We start from the raw sequence: 22,347 nt of genomic DNA, 5'->3' as shown, positions 1-22,347 counted from the left end.
GGTAATGACACTACAATATGGTGTGTCACAAATTATGTAACAATTTTACTACAAAATGTTTTGGTAACTATATGTCACTATATATCTCTATTTACCCACACAATAGCTACAAATTAAATTACTTCATATATTGTCACTAATGTGTCACATTTTGTAGCTATATTTTGCTACAATTATTTCAGTAACATTTACCCGTAACTATTTGAACAGTTTTTACTAGTGCATATCTACTTTTCATTTTTTTTTTCCTTATGAACCTCACGAGCACATAGGATTGCACTCAAATCCCAATAAGCAGCGTAAGCGTAACTGACCTTAAGAGATTGAATTACTAGTTTAATGTGATTTCAACACCCTAACTATAAATAATATTGCCACCAAGCAAATCTCTACTTTTATCTTCTTATACTAGTATACTTAGGACAAGGAGTGACAAGTTTTGTTTTTTTTTTGAGGTCCGTTAGTTTTATGAGGTTTGACATGTTCTTAGAGAAGGAATGACAAGTGCATCCTTCTTCCACATCATTATTGAATAACAACCAATGATAATACACCACTTCAGTTTATATCATTCAAACCCTTGAATTTGATGCCAATTGTCACATGAGAGAGGGTGGGTAAGGGTGACCCATACCTATTTTCTATGAAATTCTATTTGCATGCGATTTAGTTATTACTTATTGTTGTGAAACTGATTGGAATCTCTTAATTTCTCCCCACGGCCCCACGTCTTGCCATCACTATCATATACAGTATAACTGTTTATATTATTTATCTTCCATTCAATCATTTTTATTTTTGTATCTAAATGCTACAAAATAAAATAAAAATTCAAAGCAACCAACCAACAATTTGCACAATATTAGGCTATATTACAATAAAAATCACATAAACGAAATACTTGGAACTGTTTTGTTATACTTTCAGATTCTACTCGAAACCTAGGGAATTTAGACCAAGCTCTAGTTTTCTGATCAGTTATGTGTCCCTCTAACAAACCTTGCAAACTAAAGATGAAACGAAAATTATGTCTTTTCATTGGAAATTACTAGTATGAGAACTTTCTCTCTCTAGTGAACAAGTACAACCATGTGGGTCAAATGACGCTGGTCAATTTTTAAAATTAGTTGAATTTTTAGAAAAAAAAATCAAATTGATCTTTGTAAAATAACACAATTGATACTTATAATTTTTTTAATAACATAATTGATCTCTTAAGTTTTGTTTTTGACCCTGATTAACTGATTTACTACCTCTGCCAGTACTCTCGCTTTAGCTCATCCATATGTAAAGCATGCAAGTTCCTGTCCAAGTCATACTAAAAAGATATAATAATTTTTTTTGACAACCTTAAAAATATAAATCTCTCAACTCACGGTAGTGCCTGTCTGATAGACATCACATGACTATCGGGACCTCAACTTATAAGGCGTCAAATCTATATAATTACTTGCTTAACAATTTCAAGAACCACTAGAAAGCCAAAGTAATCTACACTAATTGTAATATGGTATATATAAAACAAAAAGGCCTATATATACAAACACTTCACAAAATTTCACATGAGAAATTAACACAAACATAAACAGAACAAACATCGCAATATCAATCGTCGGAAACCAAAACCTCTCACTATTTTTCTGAATCACTCAAAGATGCATATATATATATATGTATATATTTTTAAGGATACATATCAAACGGTAACGTGTGGGAAACACAACCCAGTACCGCTGTTCCGATAAGCGAATAATTATGTTTTCATCTTAGCCTTCACGAATATAACGTCGACCATATATAACAAGAGTGGTCCATAATTTGGGGTGAAAACAAAGATTGGTAATTATCGTTAAAGATAAATCACAATAATTCAAATAGAGAACCATATATAAACAAGAAAGAATTACTCAAATGTTATCAAAAAGTTGGTTTATTACTCATATTTATAAATCTTTTAAATATTACTCAAATATTTAGTGTTTAATTACAATTTATCCATTAGATTTAGTTTTTCAATTTTAAAAAAAAAAATAAAAAAAAATACACGTAGCAAATTACAATACACCTCGTTTTTGTTTGACCACGTCACTGAAGACTTTTTTTTTCAGAATCAATCGACAGTTGTTGTTTATATCAAAGAGAGGTAACTGAAAAGGTTCTACTGTTCATAACCCAAAAAAAAAAAAACTGGGAGATCCGACGGCGACGGACCCAGGTAGTCCAGAATCGCCGGTGGAGGTGAGCAAGACTCATCTGATCCCGCCTTTGAAATCAGATACAGCCGTGAGAGTCAGAGTTACAGCTACCATCAGGTACTTATTTATATATGTAATTTTCTCTCTAGTTTTTCTTTTTTTTTTTTTTGTCTCAAAACTTAGTTTTATTGTCTTGGTTATGATTTTCGTCTTGCTTTGTTTTCAGCGGGTTTCCTTGTACATGTATCTGAATCAGCTGATCAGTTTACAAATGGTTTTATCTGGTTTTTTTTTTTGTTCATTCTTAGTTAGGGTGAAATTAAATGATGTTGGGTTTTATTTTGCAGGCTTGACTTGGTCACCGTTTAATCTCGGTTCTGATTTTGTAAGGTCGTTAATTGTCTCTTAATATTTCTTTTGATTTAGCTTTTCGTTGGTTCTTTTTCTTTAATATGATATCTTCTTGTTATGTGATTTCAGGTTGGTTAAGAGTTAACTTTTTCTGTTTGCTTCAACTGTTTTCAGGTTCATCCATCTCAATGTAGCTACTTGGCACACGAACTCATTGTTTGGTATCAGGGACAAGAAGTTTCAATGGTTTCTGGATTAGGTGAAGGCACATCCCGTAGAGCTCATTGCCAGCTAGGTTCTCCCATTACAAAGGTAACTCCGGTTATTGTGTGTTAAAGACTGTGTTTGATATCTTACTCTCTGTCGTGAAGCTTATTGATCACATACTGACCTGTTTTTCACTACTGTTTCTTCAACTTGTATCACTCACTCTTTGGTTTGGTCTTTCAAATTCTCGTTGCAGGTTATTCTTAATATTCATCCTACTGGATTGTAAATTCCTGTTTGAGCTTTCCGGTCTCCACATGCGCGCTACTATAATAATGTAAGTGACTTTTGTTTTCTTTTCTTTTTTGCTCTACCACTTACTTTATTTTTGAATTTGTTGTCATCTTTCTTTGTCCTAAAGCACGATACTATTGCTTATTTGCAGGTCTTCCATGGCTGTAATGACCAAACTGATATTGGTATGTTTATAATTGCAATCACTAATGATTAGTGTATAAACGATTAAACCCTTGTTTGTTTTCATGATTACAACTTGGTCCCTTCAATTAACAAATATTTTAAATTCATCCCTTTTTTTTTTATTTTGGTGTGTTTCTATTTGCGTATAGACGACGTAACGGTAACATGCTGCTGAATGGCTAAGGGATTTCTCATCAGCCACGAACATGATTAGGTTAGTCTGACTCTTATTTATCATTTTTCTTGATTAACTTGGTTCCCTTTAGCTGATATTTTAAATGTGCTTTTGACTAATCTAATCAGATTTTCTTTTTTTTCTTTGCTGTTATAGGTGCATTTATCAGTTCTAGATGCTCATAGTGAGTCTTCCTTGAACAATATTGTGGAGGGTTCAAGAACTGTTGGTAAACAAGTCAATGTACTTTTAGTGTTTTAGCATCATGTTTTAGTCTTTACAACATAAATTTTTAAACACAGTTTGGTTATGAGTTGGCTTTTTCTGTTTGGTTACATATTTTAAGTGCATTAATATGGTGTCCATATGACATGATGTCCATAACACTCAGGCCCATGAGTGTTGGAGCTTGTTGGAGCTCATTGCCATCTAAGCTTTGCCATGAACATGCTTCTATCATCATATGCTCTAAGGAAGATGATGACCATTACGATAATGACTTTTCCAGTGGATCGTCTGCTTACGAAGAGTTTCTTGACCAGAATCAGATTTAAAATAGAATTCAAAATTTTTGTTTCCTATAAATTTTGTAAAGCATTGCACATTATTATTATACCATCACGTTTACACTCTTTAAAGATAGTTCGTGACTATGCTCAGTTCGAGATGAATTGTACTTGGGTATGTAAAACATTGATTTGTCTATTTTCAAAGTTATGGCTGATTTACGGTTAAGTTACGATTTAGTTATATACTTCACACGGTTGAGTTATGAGATATTAGTATGTATTCTTCTTTTTTTCATGTGTCTTTTGTTCTGTCAGATTCCTAATAAATTATCTAATTAAAACGTCTCTCCATATCACAAAAAGTGTTGTTGGAGAATCGCAAAAAATCACTAATTATGTGCCTGCTCAGATCGATACATAGTAAATACATAAAGTTAGCTTTTCTCACAATATATTATTCAAATTAATTAAAAAATTTGAATTCGAATTGCGAATAAAAGTATTTCTCAAACAATTGACTGATATGGCTGAGTTATCGACATAAACAGGTGACTTATGAAATATTTGTAAATTAGAATTCTTATAACTCAAAATTAAAATATAGAATGAAAAATGAATATTACAATCATTATAAGCAATAAAAAGTAATAATTATAGACAAAGATTGATTTTTACACAGTCTGATCAAAATGTGTAAAACATTCAAAACATGACATTTAGGGGTTAGGGTTAGGGTTAGGGTTTGAGGTGTAGAGTTCATATTTCCAACATTATGGGTTTTAATATAACAGTTTGGTTTTGGTTATATTGTGTTTGGTTTAAGGTGGTAATTTGAATATACTAATATGATAACCATTTGAAAATTTAAAAATTTTTGAAATTATTTTTCGGTTATTTCCGGTTATGTTAGATGAATATATAACCATAAATAATTCAAATGTTATCCAAATTAGGTCGATTAACTTAATATAACCGATAGCAAGCCGAACATAACCGTAATTAACCGAAAATAATGGAAAAAATAGTTTCCGGTTTAGTTCGGTTTGGTCGGTTATTTAGTCAATCTAATTTGAGGGTTGGCGGAGTTATAGTTTATGACGACTGAGTTATAGTTTATGACGGCTGAGTTATCGTTTAGGGTCTTCTCAATAATATGAAAACGTATTCTTCTTTCTTTCCTGGGTCTTTTGTTCTTTCAGATTCCTAATAAGTATTAAAACGTCTCTCGATGTCACAAAAAGTGTTGTTAGGGAAGCGCGAAAAATCACTAATTCTGTGCCTACTCAAATCCACACGCATAATAAATTCATAAAGTGAGTTTTTTATCACAAGATATTATTGCAAATAATTAAATAATTATTATTCGAATTTAGAATTTTATTTTTCAAAAAGTATTTCTCCAACATTTGAATATTAAAATTATTATAACTCAAAAATTAAATTTAGAATGGAAATATGATTATTACTATCATTAAAACCAATAAAAAAGGATATTTATAGACTTAGAGTGATTTTTACACATTCTAATTTGAGGGTTGGCTGAGTTATCGTTATTCACGACTGAGTTATGTAAATAATTAAGATAAAGTGATGGCTGAGTTATCAAATATTGTGGTTGACTTATCGAACTTTATGGTTGAGTTATCATTCCGTAATGGCTGAGATATCGAAATAACGACTGATTTATATTAATATGAAGGTACAACATAAACGAAAAAAAAACACAAAATCATAGTTCGTAGTTCATAGTTCATATAGAAGACGACACGAAAGTACAATGAAAATCACTTTTTGAAACCAATGTCATCTGAGCGAAATTCTTCAAACATATTGACCAAATCATTCCAAACTATGCTAGTCAGCATCTCGGGTTTATTGCCACCACTCGCCCATATCCTCTTGAGAGCACGCATCCGGGATCTGAATAACGTTCTAGCCACCAAATTAAACTGCGTCCAGACCGTTAAAGTGTGCTTTGGATCCCACGTGTATTTACGCTACAATTAAAGGAAATAAACGATAAGAGTATAGAATAATATCAATATGGTGGTTTGTTTTAGTGATCTTACCGCGAGGAGTAGAAACCACCGTCTCTTAAAGTGGAAGGGAATCAAGCGGTACGTCGGCCACACATGGTGCCAGTTGTGTTGAAGTATTCCTCCAATCGCGATAGAGAGAACGTGAAGGAACTTGAACCAGGTAACAATGGTTTTGTCAACCCAGGAACCCACACCAGGGTTTAGAACCAGAATATTCTCCAGACCAGTGGCGCAAATGATCGCTTCGACATCTCTAAAAAACTATCCATCGATATGAGGAACAACTTCCATGTCGATAGGAAAATGTAACAGATAGGCAGATCTGTGATTTAGGAGTAGATAAAGAGAAACGAAGAATGAGATGAAAGAGAGTCAGACATATGAATGAGGAGAATATAAAGGAAAAACAATAGGAAAACAAAAGCTCGCGTCTATTATTAGGTTAATTGATGGTTTTCCGCCAAAATATCGCTTTTCGGCTAAGTTATAATCATTACGGGAAAACGAAAGGTCATGTGACGGCTGAGTTATAGTGAGTTATGGCTGAGTTATCACAAGAAACAATCTGAAAGTAAATGGATGATATATATGACTTTACGGCTGAGTTATAATATTTACGGGAAAACGAAAGGTCTCGTCGATTCATGTGACAGTTGAGTTATAGTGATTTATAAATCCTTAATGGCTGATGNAGTCAGACATATGAATGAGGAGAATATAAAGGAAAAACAATAGGAAAACAAAAGCTCGCGTCTATTATTAGGTTAATTGATGGTTTTCCGCCAAAATATCGCTTTTCGGCTANATACTTCCTCTAGCTCCACTAGTTTCTGTAGACTCTTTCGCCGAAAACTATACACAGAGACGTAGCTGATTGGTTTTCCATATCCCAAAAAACATTGCAACTGTCGATCATTGGAGACAAAAACTGGTGGAGTATCATGCGCCATTAGTTTCAGTGCCTTGTTCGAGAACATGTAGCTCAACTTTAGCTCATGGCTAAACGCGTCCAATCCGTAGTCTTCAAGAACAAGCTCCACAAGCTTGTCGTGTGTCGTGCCACCATCGATCTGCACAACTATACACCCTCTATCGTCAGTGTTAAATACATATCTCTGTTTCTTTACCCAATTACCGGAAACAATTAGTACCGGAACTGGATCCATGAAAGAAAATGAAGAACAAGGTGAAGAAGAAGTAGAAAGAACTAGGTGAAGAAGAAAAGTGAAGAAGAAGTATAAGAACAAGGTGAAGAAGAAGGTAAATAGTTCACTTATTTACCAGTTGAAGAACAAGAGTCAAACGACGTTTCATATTTCCGGAAGAAAAAAAAAGATGACATAGAATGCTGACATGGATGTTACGTCCGACGTGGCAAGTCAGCCATCAAACAATTAATAACTCAGTCTATATATAACTCAGCCATCAAACAAATTATAACTCAGTCACAACATGAAAAACATTACAGTAATTAAAAAGCAAAAAAAATTGCTGCCAAATTCAGCCGTTTCATCAACTGAAAATATGTACGTATCGTTTAATAAGTCAGCCGTAACTGAATAACATTCTAGTAATTAATCTTTTGCTACTAAGTCAACCGTCGAATGGCTGAGTTGTACGATAAGTCAGTCTATCACGGCTGAGTTGTACGATAACTCAGCCAGTCGGAAAATGGTAACTCAGCCGTGTCGTAGTGATAACTCAGCCGTGTCGTAGTGATAACTCAGCCAAAATTTTAACAACTCAACCATCGGGTGAAAACTCAGTCGTAAGGACGGCTGAGTTAAAGCGTAACTCAGCCAGATTTTGATAAGTCAGTTGTAACGCTTGACTGAGTTATGCTCTAACTCAGCCAGATTTTGTTAAGTCAGCCGTAACGCTTGGCTGAGTTATGCTCTAACTCAGCCGTCCGCTCTTACTCAAATGTTTTTTCCATAACTCAGCCGAAATATACCTGTAACTCAGCCGCAACATACCTTTGTAACGCGTTATGGCTGAGTTATTGTTACACGTCAGTGTTTTTGACACGGCGTCTGACGTGGCAATGGTATTTTTGTAATTACGTTTTTTCCGGTAACATAAAACAAGGGCACGCTGGATATTTTGAAAATACCCGAAATATTTTAGTAATAAAATCTTTATTTATAGATTTTGGTAGTATTATCTAATTTGGATATCATTTGAGTAAATCATCCTGTAAATAATAGAATATAGATGAAAAGTACATGCAACTATAGAGCCATCAGCCATGTTATATGACGTACATTTTCTTTTCTCCTTGCTCATCCTTCTATGAGATCCGACAAAATAATTCAAAAACGACAATATTCAATTTTTAGTCATCCTTCTATATATAAGTGATACTTCTTAAAAGAATATCAAACTCCACGATTTTTAAAGTATATTTATCTTACCTTCAGTTAAACATATATACCATAATCCATATAGATGCATTAGCCAAAGCCATCCTATCTTGCGAGAATCAATATTCCACTTCCTGGCCAAATCGACCACATTTTGTAGAGCCCTTGAGATTTAGTTAACAATGATTTGGAATATAAGATAAATCGAAATCGTATAGGGTAAGGGAAAATTAGTTATTGATGAAAATGCTTAACCTATTATTCTCACTCAACTTTAGTAAGGCGTCTTTTTTTCAGCTTGTAATAATTGACTCAAATTATGAAGTAGAAAAGTGGTATGCGAGTCCAAAACTTCATTAATGGGGAGAGAAAGGAAAATAAAAATAACAAAATTTGTCGAACAGTGATGTTTGTTTTTGGATATGTCTTTCATATGTGAGTTTGCTAAACCAACTAACTAACAGAGAAATGAAAAATGTAAGAGCATCTCCACTCCAGTCACTCTCCTAAGTTGTTCAGAAATTAATTAATCATATAATTAATACTAAACTAATTAAAGCAATCTACTAAGAATTTAAACAAAATTATCCCTCCATTAAAAACCCCAAATAAGGTTGCTCAACCATTTAAATAATAATTTTTAAAATTTAGTTTATTAATTATCAAATTTTAATTATCTAAAATGATAAAAGAATGATTTAAATTCTTTATATTAATAGAAATCAAAAAAATTGTCGTGAGTTTTCTCTCTTGTAACATTTTTGTATCTGATTTGTAGCAATCTTGTGTATGAAGCTGATCAATTAGAACTCACGACAAAAAAAAAAACTGATCAATTAGAATGATCTCTAATTGTTGTAGTTATGTGTGTAGTTGAGTAATAAGATTATTATTTAGAATGAGAATTTGTGGGATTTATAAGCAAATCTCTTACAACACCGTGGTTTTATATGTTCATATAGGTACACCAACCGTAGTAACTTATCATTTCTGCAATGGCACGCATCAGAAAGAGATCGCTAGGTGCTGTTTATACAAAGAACGGGAACTGGAGCGGAGAGAGGCTAGGGTCTAAAGCTGTGAATGACAACATAGGCACATTAAGCTCATTTGCAAGATGAGACAGAACATGAGCCATTATTGATGTCTGAGGACCAATTATATCCACAGCATCAGTCTCTATGGATAAGTAGAAGTTTAAGTTTCAAAAACAAGAACCAATGAAACAAGGTCACTTTATTTCACCTCCCATGATGGTGAGGAATCCGTTGCGCTTGGCATCATAAGTCATTATACGCAATTTAGATACACCAAGGAAGATAGGATCAGAATTGACATCATCCTCAGCAGCTTTCATGGCAACGCTTGTAAGATCACCATGTAAAGTGCCTAAACTGAAGATGGCTCCAACATCAACATTACGAGTCCTTGAAGCTCTATCACCAATAAGAAGAGTGAAGCTCAATAGAACCAAAACCAAAAACATTGCTTCACCTTATAATCAATCAGTTCCTGATACAAACAACAACAATCAGATAAAAACTTAAAGTCACAAAATGGGATTTTTTTTATGTTATTTGGTCACAGCAAAAAGAGTAACACAAGAAAAAAGAAGAGAAAGCTAGAAACTTGTTAAGAAACAAAGAAAGTAGTATCTTTCAGGAGAACTGTAAAGTGTTCACGAGGATTAAAACCCTTACCTCAAACATAGACAAGACAACTAAAAGCAATAAATTAACCCGGACCAAAATAAAAAAAAGCAGATTCTTCGTCAGGTAGGAAAATCAAAGGTGAGAGAAGGCATGAGGAACAAGCAAGAGAGAGTACTCACTAAATATAAAAAGGGAGAAGAACGAGTGGGTCTTTAACAAACATAAAGAAAAGGAGTTCTCACAATCGTTTTATATTTACAAACATTCTCACGATCAAACAAGACAACACACGGTTAAACCCTCTACTACTAAACAGACATGAGAAGTTCATACCTTGTGATCCTAGAACAAGTCTGGTATTTCAGTTCCGGATACAATTACATTAGAAAAGATTAGAAACAAAAGTTCACTGTCTTGTAAACCTTTAAAGCACCAGAAATCGTAAAGTGTTATTGTTTTTTCAACTAGGATCAAAAGCTTGATTACCTATACAATCTAAAACACAAAGACAGTTCATCCCTTTACAATCTAAAACACAAAACAACACCTTACAACACAAGGAAAACCTACTATCATATATCAGACAAACAATCGATACAAATCACAAACCAATTGAACATCAAACATTACCCACTCTCACAATCAAATCGAATTTAACCTAAACCCTAACATTAACAACGAGATCAATAATTAAGAGATGAGAAGATGAACCTTCTCTGTCGCAAAAGGAGGTAGGTCGTCGTGAGAACCGAAGCGTCACATCTTACGGTTAACCCGATCGGAGTGGCCATCGTCTTCCTCAACTACAAACCCTCCAGTTTTAGCCGGAAAAATCAAAGGATTCGAGGTGAATCCACTGATTTTCCGGTTTCGATCTCAATAGCCATCGAGTCGCCGTTCTGTGTCGAGACAGAAGAGAGTCGGGGAAGAAAAAAAGAAAGGAAAAATGAAGAATAAAAAAAAAATAGTTTTTATATTTATTCATGAACCAATCCCAATTAGCCACGTCGCGGTTCTCATGGGTTAGCTCAAATTGCTTCCTAAAGGATGGATTCTCAGGTAATTTAGACCTGAAATGGATTTTTTATTCAAAATTTGGGCCCAGAAACAAGAGAATTGAGGAGAGTACCTCCCAGTGGAGGTGGTCTAATACCATCACTAAAAGTGCTCCTATGAGTACCTCATAAATATTATTTTAATGTTTTTGTAAAAATAATTTATTGAACAAATAAATAATTTATAAAATAAAAATTTGATCAATAATATAAAATCAAGTATCATTTGAGTTGCTCACCTCTATTACTCAAACCAGAATCGATTATGACTCATTTTCCTGCTTTTTTATTAGTTTTTAATTTTTAATATATTGGTATCCAAGCCCGATTCAAAAGTATTGAAATCCTTGAGCTCAAAAAAAGAAAATGAACCTTTTTCCCTGTGTTTTTGTGAGAAAAGAAAAATTTTAGACCTTATTTTCATCTAAAAAATGACTAGACCCTGTGCATTTGTACCTCTGACACATGTCTAAAGCCGGAGCTGTTGGTATCTTGTGAAAAACTGCCAGTGTAGATCTTCGAAGAAGTTAAATATTAACAGGTGACACGTCCCGACCATGGAAAGAATCCATGTCCGATGTGCCAAAAAACTAGAGTCTATTAATACCAAAAAAAAAAAAAAAAAAAAAAAAAAAAAAAAAAAAAAAAAAAAAAAAAAAAAAAAAAAAAAAAAAAAAAAAAAAAAAAAAAAAAAAAAAAAAAAAAAAAAAAAAAAAAAAAAAAAAAAAAAAAAAAAAAAAAAAAAAAAAAAAAAAAAAAAAAAAAAAAAAAAAAAAAAAAAAAAAAAAAAAAAAAAAAAAAAAAAAAAAAAAAAAAAAAAAAAAAAAAAAAAAAAAAAAAAAAAAAAAAAAAAAAAAAAAAAAAAAAAAAAAAAAAAAAAAAAAAAATACTATGTTCTATACGATTTAGTAAATTTACTTTATCCATATTCATACTTATAAGTTTAGGTTCAAATTCAATACTATGTTCTATACGTTGAATTTTTTTTTTAAAATTCAATTTGTTTTTAAAGAAGCAAGTTTAAATGATGTTATACTTTAGATTTATAAAAAAAAATCCAACGAATAGATTATTCGATATTTATATTTTTCTTCTTGTTATTATGGTTATTGTCTCGCATCGTGTATACGTACCAATCGGAACTTACATAAAATATTCGATATTTCAGATTCACCCACAATATAGGTCAATAACGAAGAGAATGAATCCAAACCCACGTGTGAAGAAAAGAATCTGAAGAGTTTCAAAAAATTTTAAATAAATTATAAGAATGTTTGATGTAAAAAATATAATAATGAAATTAAACCTTTTATTATATTTGTCAGATTTTTCTTTGTCCATTTTTTTTGTTTTTAATTATGGAAAAAGCTCGCTTAAGTAATACGCGACCAGATGGATTTGTAAGCTACTCGTTCATTAAAACGCAAGAGAACGCAAACACAAACACTTTGTCTTCTTTTTGGTCATGATCATAACCTTAATTATGGAGACCAGTTCAACGGCGTGGGATGTAAACTATTTCTCTAAGATGCAAGCACTCGATTCCAAAATATTCAGCATCGTTTACAATAAAGTTCCGAGGAATCGAGCGGTGTATTATCCGCAATCGTAATGGTCGTGATATCCTACACTACAAGAAATATGAGCATTGATAGCAGAAAAACATAGTGCAGTTTTCGTAAGTGTTATCATTGATAAAATCTTAAAAATGAAATTATATGATAACGTTTTATAAACGCTAAACCTAAAAATATGTAAGCGGGAACCAAAAAGGGAAAAATGTCATAAAAATTCCCAACTATGCATTTTCGTTGATTGAAAACATGAACTCTTCGTCTGGTGAAATAAATACTCATTTTTTTGTTGACTTTGAAATAAATCTTAAAGTCTTGTTGACTTTGCCGATTGAGGCACTATGTTAACTGGGTAAACAAAACAATTACACAGAGTTAACTAATCGTTACTGAGACTAGTTACACAGAATTCTTCTTCTTTCTTTTAGGGGTTCGGTGCTTTTCAAGGAGGCAAAATTGGAGTTCAACTCTGTGATAATAAATCTCGCTGGAAGTGGAGAATCAAAAATCGACGGTGGAGATTCTAAAGATTCGAAATAAGAGGAGAAGCTCCACCAATCGATAATCCAGAATACGGCTTCAGAGAATTTGTGGTTTCAAAATTAAATATGGGTTTTAGGATTTTATGGTTTATGGGTTTAGTAATTGTGGGTAGTTCTGATTAATTAACTTTATTATCATGGGTTATGGGTATTTATTTTCTTCCTCTATTTATATTTCTCACTTTGTATTCTCAGACTTTGTGCTTCTCAATTTCAATCCAGCAATTTTAGTTTCAGTTATTCTTTTTCTTTCCTGCAATTTTCTGTTTTATCCAACAAGGGATGAGTCGGAAATATTGAGAAGAAAATTTTGTCGTGTGGGAGATGAGAAGACGTTTCATAGATGAAAGCTGAAGAAGAAGGCTTCACCATTGTTCTCGCTTCTTCTTCGAACATAAACCTTATATATGTTTGTATGTGTGTTAATTAGTTAGTAAAAAGTAGCACAGCCCCGTGGGTGAAGTAACTATTATTCTTATAAAGAGGTGAGAGTTCGAATCCTAGATTTATATGTTCAACAAGACTTTATGATTTATTTCAAAGTCAACAAAAAAAATGAATAATTATTTTACCAGATAAAGAGTTAATGTTTTAAATAAACAAAAATACATAGTTTAGGATTTTAACAACATTTTTTCCGAACCAAAAAACACTCTTTCCTCCAAATACTTGGAATGTACATTTAGGGTATCTTGAGTATGTATGGTGTGGTTAATGTTTGAGGTGCCTTTCTTTATCGATGTTGCAGTGTACAGGATGATTATGAGGTGATGATTTGGTCTTGTCTTCATTTCCGGAATGTAACAAACTGGACTGATTCTCCATTTATTCCCTGCATTTTTTTACAAAGCTTTTGATTGTTAATGCTCTTCTCAGATGGTTCTTCCTATTGCCGTTGAGGACGTCAAGCGAGAGGTTCAGATACTCAAAGCTCTTTAGATGCTTAAAGTCCATTAATTATGCTTGTTGACCTGTAGATGTCTACCTCCCACCTTGGTCTGGTGTCACGTTTTAACATAATTGTAAGTTCTAGTTTGTACTTCTGACTTTAATATTTGCCAAAGTTATTTTAATCACAGAGATCATGTTGAAAAGGCTGAAGTTTGCCTTGCTGGATTTTTTATGTTTTGTTTTCTAACTTTTCTTCTTCAATGTAAACAAAGATTCTTTGGTTGGTGATTGAGTTCAGGCCTAGGGAATTTATATCTGGTCCACTTCACCCTCGTGCATGTGCTTAATGTTGTTCGTGAACAGGTATATAGCTTTTGTTGAAATGAAGCAGCCATGATGTTACAGTGTTTGATACTAGGTGATTCTCATTGAACATGTGGCTACTTGGTGTTAATTTTTGTTGTCGTCTCAGGGATGCAGGGCATTGGTTGTTAAAAGAATCCCGCTTATGTCTGATACTCCAAAGAAGCATATGGACAAGCTAAATCCTTCCTCTTATCTTGCAAGTATGAAGAGGTTTTGGTACCAATTCTTGAAGATTTTGTTTCTCTTTAAAAGTTTGTAAGAATTGGTGTGTGTTTTATGGTGTGTGTTGCAATGTTAAGAATGATATGTATGGTAATTTCAGTCTTCTATAAAGTTCATCTTATAAATTTAAAATTTTACGAAGGCTGATATATATATATATATATATATATATAAATTAAATTAATATTATAGCAACAGTTTATAGGTACTATTAGCAAAACTATAGTACAAATATTTTGCTATTATTAATTATAATATGACAAATAAAAAACGCTACTAATAATTTTAATATAGCGATAACAATGCGCTATTACATAGAGACAAATAATAACATAGAAAAAAAACGCTATTGTATGTGTCCCCTCTAAGATGGCACCGGCAAAGACAGCGTTTACGAAATCGCTATCTAAACGATATAATAGTTTTTTTCGTGTGCTAAAAATACGCATATTTCTTATAGTGGCTAGTTAAACAAAAAAAAACCCTAGAAGAGAAGGAAGTTGTATATGAGATTCCACCTTATTTCATTGCTGAAGAAGAAACATGCAATAGATATGTGGCTAACGTGTTATCCAAGGCAAGGATCTGCAGCTGGATTCAGCACCGCATCGTTCCTAGAATCTCCAAAGACGTGATTAACATGAGTCACCTACTTGGAGAAGAAGAGGGTTTCTCCGTGGAAGCTGAAGTTGAAGTTGTAAAAGAGATTGTGTTGGTATGCTTCAATGATAATGGGCTCGAGGGTCATCCAATACCAACAGAACTTTATGACTGCTGCGCAATCTGTATAGATCAGTTGTGGGAGGTGAGAGGAAGATCATGGAGTTGCGTTGTTCCCATAAATTTCACGAGGATTGTATTCTCAAGTGGCTGGATCTCAATGACTCATATCCTATTTGTCGAGGAAATATTTTGTCAACATAATGTAATTTGAATTCACCAAAGTTTTGCCTTCTTGGTGGGATTATTTAGTGCCTTTTTGGTTTCATAAATGAGATTAATATCATTCCAGAAAAAAGATTTTGAAAGTATCCCACTGCTTATGGCAACTTTATCATAAGAATAAGTTGCAAGGAAGAATCCAAAAAGTACTTTTGTAGATGTGCTAGTACCACTTGGACTTCTTGAGTTCATTTGGCATCTTGACTTGAACTTCCATATCTGTTACAACCTTCATATCTCTAGAGTTTCGTCGACCATCACATGTTATCTCCTCTAACACAATAACTGAAAGAACAATATGTTTTGAGTCACTTATTTTAGGATTAATAACACTCTGTTGTGCTACATAACTTAATATAGGGAATGCNATATAGATATCAACACATGAACAACTTCATATCTTGGAGAGGTTGCTGCATCACACGTGAGATGTTCAGACTCGGTAAGGACTTGCTCGGTAAGAGCTTCACAATCTTTCTGAGAAGATGGTTTCTTAGTTTCCTCTTCCATGGGTTTATTATTCATGATGCTCCTGAAATTATTGTAACCAAATTTCTTAAAAAGAAAAAAACAGAATAGTTGAGAGTAGTAAACAAAAAGAAGAATATTTGAGATAATTATGACAACCTCTGCTAGAACAGAGTCGATAAGCTGCTGAGAAAACTCGATCTGTAGAACAGTTCCAGTTAGTTCCACTGGTCTTAGTGCAGACTTCAAGTCAACCTCTGAATCCTTCAAAATACGGATTCGAGCACAAAGGCTGTGCTGAAGAAACCGTAAAGTCGCCGCAGCACCAACCAGTAGAGCTACCTGCAGAGTAAACATCAGTAGGTGATACTGAAACAATAGTCAAAAGGTAAAACCAAACCTTTAAACATGGGACATGAATTATGCGAGTGCCCTCAGCATCATGGTAATTTCCACCACCCACTTGGCTACTTTCATGACCAATCTCCTTGAGATGATCAGATGTCTTGTTTTCAGCTTCCATGTCGCTTAAGGCAGGGGTGTATTGAGTAAATGTAGGGAGGTATTGAGGGGAGGAAGGGGGGATGTATCGAGGGGAGTAACTAGGAGAGGTAGGGCTGTAACTAGGAGAGGTTGGGCTGTAACTAGGACTAGGAGAGGAAGGGGTGCGACGACCAGGAGTGGGAGGGGTGTAAGGATTGGAAGAGAAGTGATCATAATCAGGAAAGGAAGGGTAGTAACTAGGAGATGTAGGGGGAGAGTTAGGGTTGTAAGGAGAGGAAGGGATGTGATCAGGAGAGCAAGGGTACTAACAAGAACAGGAAGGGCCGTAAGAGTAATCAGGGCTGTAACCAGGAGAGGTAGGCGCGCCACATCCATTTTCAGTAGGATCATAGTCTGGAATTTTATCCTACAACAATGAAATTATCTTGAGAGACATTCACACAAAGCGCATAGAAAGACACCAAAAAACAAGACAAGACTTTACATGCAATCAAAACTCTGTATCCCTGTAAAGGATCAACGTTTTAGATCTTCTAATCAAACAAAAATACCTTATCATTCTCAATTTCATTATCTTTCTCTTCTCGAATCCCTACAGCACCAATCTCGTTCTGAGATTTTCCTTTACCTACAACACGAAACAATCAGAACGCCTTTGTTACATTAACCCTAGGACAAATCGGGGATCCCTCATATATAATCTTCACTGTGTAACAAGCAAAATATGGATCAGAATCTATACCTAATCCATCCTCCAGCTTCTGTTTCTTCGTCGGAGAAGAGTCAGATTGTGACATTGTTATCTAACCCGGCTAGGGAAACTTTCTTAGATAAAACCGAGCTTACATTAGTATATATCCCTGTTTTAGAAATCGCTAGGCGCTAATCGGTTGGTGCCTAGCGCCTAGCGAGAAAATTTGAGATTAAACGAGATTAATCGGAGATTAGTTTTTAGGTTATTTTATTAAATTAATAGTAAATTAAAAATATATAGTACTAAATATATGTATAATTATGTTTATGTGAAAAGAAAAATATCAAATAAAATATAAAGCTATAGTATTGTCTTTAAAATTACGGTAAAAACATAAAAACGTAATATTAAGAAAAAAATAATGATTTAATTAAAAGTTTGTACATTAGTTATTGTAAAACATCATAAACTCTTAATTTAAATGTCTAAATAACAGAAATATATATATTTGATTTATATTTGGCTTAAAAAATAATCGGTATATACAGAATTATGCGGGAATTAATCAGATTAGACGGTATAATCGGATAATGGATGTTAGGCGGGGATTAGTCATTAATCGAGGTGGAGAGGGTGAGCCTAGCGATTTTACGGAGCATAATCGGTGCTAGGCGAGAATTTTTAAAACATGGGTATANTTTTTTTTTTTTTTTTTTTTTTTTTTTTTTTTTTTTTTTTTTTTTTTTTTAAAGAGAACAATTCCCTAAATGGCTAAAAGATATATGCAAAATTGCAAATCTACATAGAATATAAAGATATTCTCGACATACACGCATATTTTAAAATTTCCTAATCGGATATTTTAATATTAAAAAATACTTATATTCACCTCCTCCTATTCAACTAATCAAAATTTACTATAATATTTTATTTAAAAATAGATTAAAATTAAATTTAAAAAACAAAACAAATTAAGAGAACAAATTCTTTATACTTTTAATTAAAGAAAATTAAATATTGGTTTGGTCTAGTTTTCTAAGGTTATAGATTGGTTTGAGTTTATAAATAAGAATTAGAGTTTAGATTTTACATTTAGAACAAAATTATTTGTCAGCTTGGATTTACAATAACGTGGATAAGGTTTAGACATTACAATTAGAACAAAAAATATATATCATTTAGGTTTATAAACAAGGTAGTTAGAGTTTAAATTTTACAATTAAAACAAAATTATATGTGGGCTTGGTTTATAGAAAAGTGGTTTGGGTTTAATATTTTACTATGAGGTATACAGATTTTATTTCTTTTAAGTTGAATAAAGAGGTTGATGCAAATGTCTTTTATAAACTTCTACAAAAGTTCCAGGCCATTTAATCCTCAAGGTTTGTCCTCTATGTATATGAATAAAGGAATGCATGTATTTACGCGCTGCTTGAAGAGTTACAAATCGGGGATGCGAACGGCATTGCTACTACTGGCTTTGTCTTCTCTCTTGGCTGATCCTTTCTTGCGTTTCCTATCAGATTGTGGCTCTTTTGCCTTTAGGTCATTGCACAGTGACCTCAAAGAGGCAGCTAAGTTATCGTTTCTGTGCGCTGCGAATTTCAAAAACAGATAAGAAATTCATAACTAAGAAAACACGATCATGAACGTGTGAGAGAGAAATGGTTTATACCGGAGAGAACAACATCGTCCATGTTCACAACTTTGCGTCCAGCATGATGAGCAAATAGCTCAAGGTCCTTTGCAACATTTTCTGTTACTCATAACAAAGAAGCAAAACTTTCAGACAAAGCTATTCTGGAAACTAAAACAGTAAACTAACAGACACATATTGCTTTTACTATATTTGCTATTTTCTATAAACTAACACACACATATTGGCCTAAGAAGAAAACCCTTGTTCACCAAATGATAAAAATTCACAACACAAACCAAAAGACTAGTTCCAAAACACTGACCATCTGTGTTCCCCTGAAGCAAGATCGAGATTTAGAGTGAATAGTAGAAATGAAAAAGTTTGAATGAAATGATTTAAAACATGGAAAACTAACACTGCACATTTCATTAATGTAAAATTAAATAAACCAGGATTCCTCTAAACAAAAGATCACTTCCAAAAGCACATTGACTATTCTGTATTCCCCTGAAGCTAGATTAAGTTTCCAAGTTAGTAGTAACTACAACAGGGTTCTTCAAACCATAAGAAAAGAGAGTTGCAGGGCTAGTGTTCCAATGCATTGAAACACTGAACTCTCACCTGCGTATTTGAAGGCTAAATCTGCTACACATGCCACAACAGGTCCAGCTATTTCCATTCCATTTTTCTTCGCTGCTCAAACACAAAAAAAAAAAAAAAAAAGAAACTCAAATCAATCAAATTCAACTCTTCTCCATCTATTTAACTTATACCAAGAAGATTCTAAATTCAACTTTGTACTTCAAGCAGCTTCTCGTTACTATGTTGATTCATCAATTCTAAAAAATTGAAAATCCCCAAATCTAATCCGACAAATCCGAAGCCAAATTAGATTATCGAACGAAGGAATTAGTGGAAATTAAAATTGAATAATCACGAAAAATTTCATAATCAATCGAAATCCCAGAATCGGATTCACAAACCACCACCGTCGATTCGCCGGAAATGTTGAGAATCGAATTGAAAATGGGAGGAGACGGAGGGAGAGTCTAACCTTCGGTTTCGGCGATAGAGATAGCAGAGAGTCTGAATCGGTCTCTGATGAGATCGTCCATGGTATCTTCTTCAACGATTTGGTCGATCTGGAGATAATCGCTTTTGTCTTCGCCTTCTACGTCCATGGTGAAGGCGAAGCAGCTAGGTTTCTTTCGCCTGAGAATTGTTGGGCTATCCGATAATAAAGGGAGAAAAATACGCGGGAAAATAAAATTAAAACGCCGCGTTTTGATAATCTGTCTCCGAAGAGGTCTTTTTTGCTTAATGAATTTTAGGTATTTTATTATTATTATTTTTTTGTTACTAAGCTACAGAACTAAAACTAATGTGTTCCAGGATTCTCTATCACGTGTCTACCAGTTATATATTCCAGCTTTTCGTATGAATTAAGTCCTTATCAACATTAGTCAGAACTCACAACTCAGAAGTCGTCTTGATTCTTGATCAAACACTAATTAAGTACTTTTGGATATATATATATATATATATATATATATATATATATTATATATATGCTTTGCAATTGCAACGCTAAGAGAGGTCTTTAGAGAATAGTACTTTTAAGTCTTTCTAACGTTTTCTTTTGATCCGAGGACAGCCATTATAACCAACATAAATCTAAATTTTATCTTGGGATGATGTTTGTGTTTGTGAGCCTGATATGATTCACCAAGCTTATTTCAGGAAGCAGAGGAAGTTGCCAGCTCAGCAGGAATTAGCCGTTGGAGGGGCTAACGTGGCCGCGAGTGGAACTCAAATCGAAGACTCCGAATGAAGAGGAGGCTTTGCTGTTAAGCTTTTGGGAATTTGAATAAATAGAGGAGGAAGAACTCGAGACTTTTTATGTTGTTTGTTATTCTGATTTTCGCCTAGCGATGTGCTGGAAGAGATCTATGTTGATCTGTTTGTAATCTCGTTGCTCATACTCTTTTGTAGCGATTCCTATTTCGGATTTGTGAGTTACAATCTCTATGATTCATAAGTTCAATCTAATTGCATATCGTATTCTGTTTGAGAGAGTTCTTAAATCTATCAGAGCCACTATTAAAGGTATATATATAGATATTGGACTATATATATGTTGGTTGTTCGACAATTTCATTACCTTTACGGTTCCGTCTGATTTGGCAATTTTACTCAAGCTCATTTTTTATGGATTGTATTTATGGGTAAAAGCTTTTTCTTTCAATGGGGGGTCTTGTGGTCTCTGAAAGAATCTAACGTAAGCTTGGAAGTTGGAACATTTAATAAAAGAGGAAGGAAAGGATCAAATAACCAAATTTAGTTTTTCGTAAAAGTGTAAGCTTAGGAATAAGAGAATAGTGAAGATTTAATATTTCATATATGACATGTAAAATCTGGTTGTTTGGCACTTTACACTTGGTCGATCTTTTAGAAGAGTACAATATACTATGATAGCTTTTGACTTTTGTGGTAGATGAGTGGAGGATGGGGAAACAATTAACAAACCACAATTTATTGAACGTCCTCGTGATGCTATATAGCCAAAACCAAACATGGATTATATATCTTAGAGAACTAGTTAGAGGAATTGCGATTGTAGAAATGAGATGTATCCATGCATTGATATATATGATGTTTTAAGAATCATATATTATTTCAGGGAACCCCTACTCATGCATTAGGGAAAGAAAGAAGCACAAAGTTCTATCACCAATCATGCATGAACCTTAGTCCTTAGATACGAGTATAAAAGTCCCCTAGTACGTGAGTACGTGACACACAAATGAATTTTGGAATCAGACATATTTCAGGTTTTTGATAATTGTGTAAAAGAAAGGCATATATCATTATTGATGATTTGATGGAAGCAATTTGCCAATCAGCCGATTAAAATGATGCAAAAACATTATTAACCAACAAAATATCGTATAATTCAAACCACAACTTTTGTTCGGACAGAATATTATAGGATAGATTTTTCTATGGCTAGACAGTTTTAATATAGTATTGTTTTTATCTTTTTAAGTACATATGCGACAAGATATTTCTAGCCTCATTTTTACGTATTTTTCTGAAAGAATTACTCAAATGTTATCCAAAAGTTGGTTTATTACTCATATCTATAAGTCTTTTGAAAATTACTTAAATGTTTAGTGTTCTGGGTGTAATTACAATTTACCCCTTGGTTTTGTTTTTCGATTTTGTTAAGAAAAAAAAAAATACACATCAGCAAATTAAAATACATATCAGATATGATTTAACATGTCATTAAGCAGTTTTTTTTCAGATCAACATTTATTTTTTCTTCTTTATATCAAAGAGAGGGAAAGTGAACAGTTTTCACTGTTCACAAACCGCCAATACTAAAAAAAAAAAAACTCTTCTTCGTCGTCTCTTGTCGCCGGTCACACCTGTCATTGTCCACTCTGTCGCCGTCAATCTATCACCATCATCTCTCG

The 22,347-nt window shown here is 33.3% G+C and overlaps 2 protein-coding genes and 2 long non-coding RNA genes across 7 annotated transcripts; 2 read left to right on the top strand and 2 right to left on the bottom strand.

The window, feature by feature from the left end:
* On the top strand, positions 2,162-3,952 carry LOC104725598. 2 transcript variants are annotated; one of them, XR_757935.2, is made up of 8 exons: positions 2,162-2,312; positions 2,543-2,585; positions 2,721-2,858; positions 3,010-3,090; positions 3,199-3,232; positions 3,383-3,447; positions 3,565-3,637; positions 3,800-3,952. It is a non-coding gene; the product is annotated as an uncharacterized LOC104725598 (long non-coding RNA). The 2 variants fall into 2 exon arrangements; XR_757934.1 differs by lacking the exon at positions 3,800-3,952 and having other exon boundaries at positions 2,163-2,312; positions 3,565-3,747.
* On the top strand, positions 13,819-14,746 carry LOC104725597. 3 transcript variants are annotated; one of them, XR_757931.2, is made up of 4 exons: positions 13,819-13,909; positions 14,019-14,164; positions 14,332-14,396; positions 14,514-14,746. It is a non-coding gene; the product is annotated as an uncharacterized LOC104725597 (long non-coding RNA). The 3 variants fall into 3 exon arrangements; XR_757932.2 differs by having other exon boundaries at positions 14,506-14,746; XR_757930.2 differs by lacking the exon at positions 14,514-14,746 and having other exon boundaries at positions 14,332-14,470.
* Positions 15,727-17,332, bottom strand: LOC104728779 (proline-rich protein 12). Its single transcript, XM_019232071.1, is given in 6 exon segments — positions 15,727-15,848; positions 15,986-16,118; positions 16,191-16,373; positions 16,432-16,941; positions 17,087-17,163; positions 17,278-17,332. Coding segments are annotated over 6 exon segments (1,080 nt in total).
* On the bottom strand, positions 18,505-21,071 carry LOC104725595 (centromere protein S-like). Its single transcript, XM_010444272.2, has 5 exons — positions 21,030-21,071; positions 19,923-20,160; positions 19,490-19,561; positions 18,905-18,985; positions 18,505-18,824 (listed from the first exon to the last, which is right to left on the bottom strand). Exons 1-5 carry the CDS (start codon positions 21,069-21,071, stop codon positions 18,670-18,672), a joined length of 588 nt encoding a protein of 195 aa, XP_010442574.2. The 3' UTR covers positions 18,505-18,669.

Source organism: Camelina sativa, chromosome 11 (assembly GCF_000633955.1).
Source record: "Camelina sativa cultivar DH55 chromosome 11, Cs, whole genome shotgun sequence".
NCBI classification, from domain to species: Eukaryota; Viridiplantae; Streptophyta; class Magnoliopsida; order Brassicales; family Brassicaceae; genus Camelina; species Camelina sativa.
This window is presented reverse-complemented; position numbering and strand designations above follow the sequence as displayed.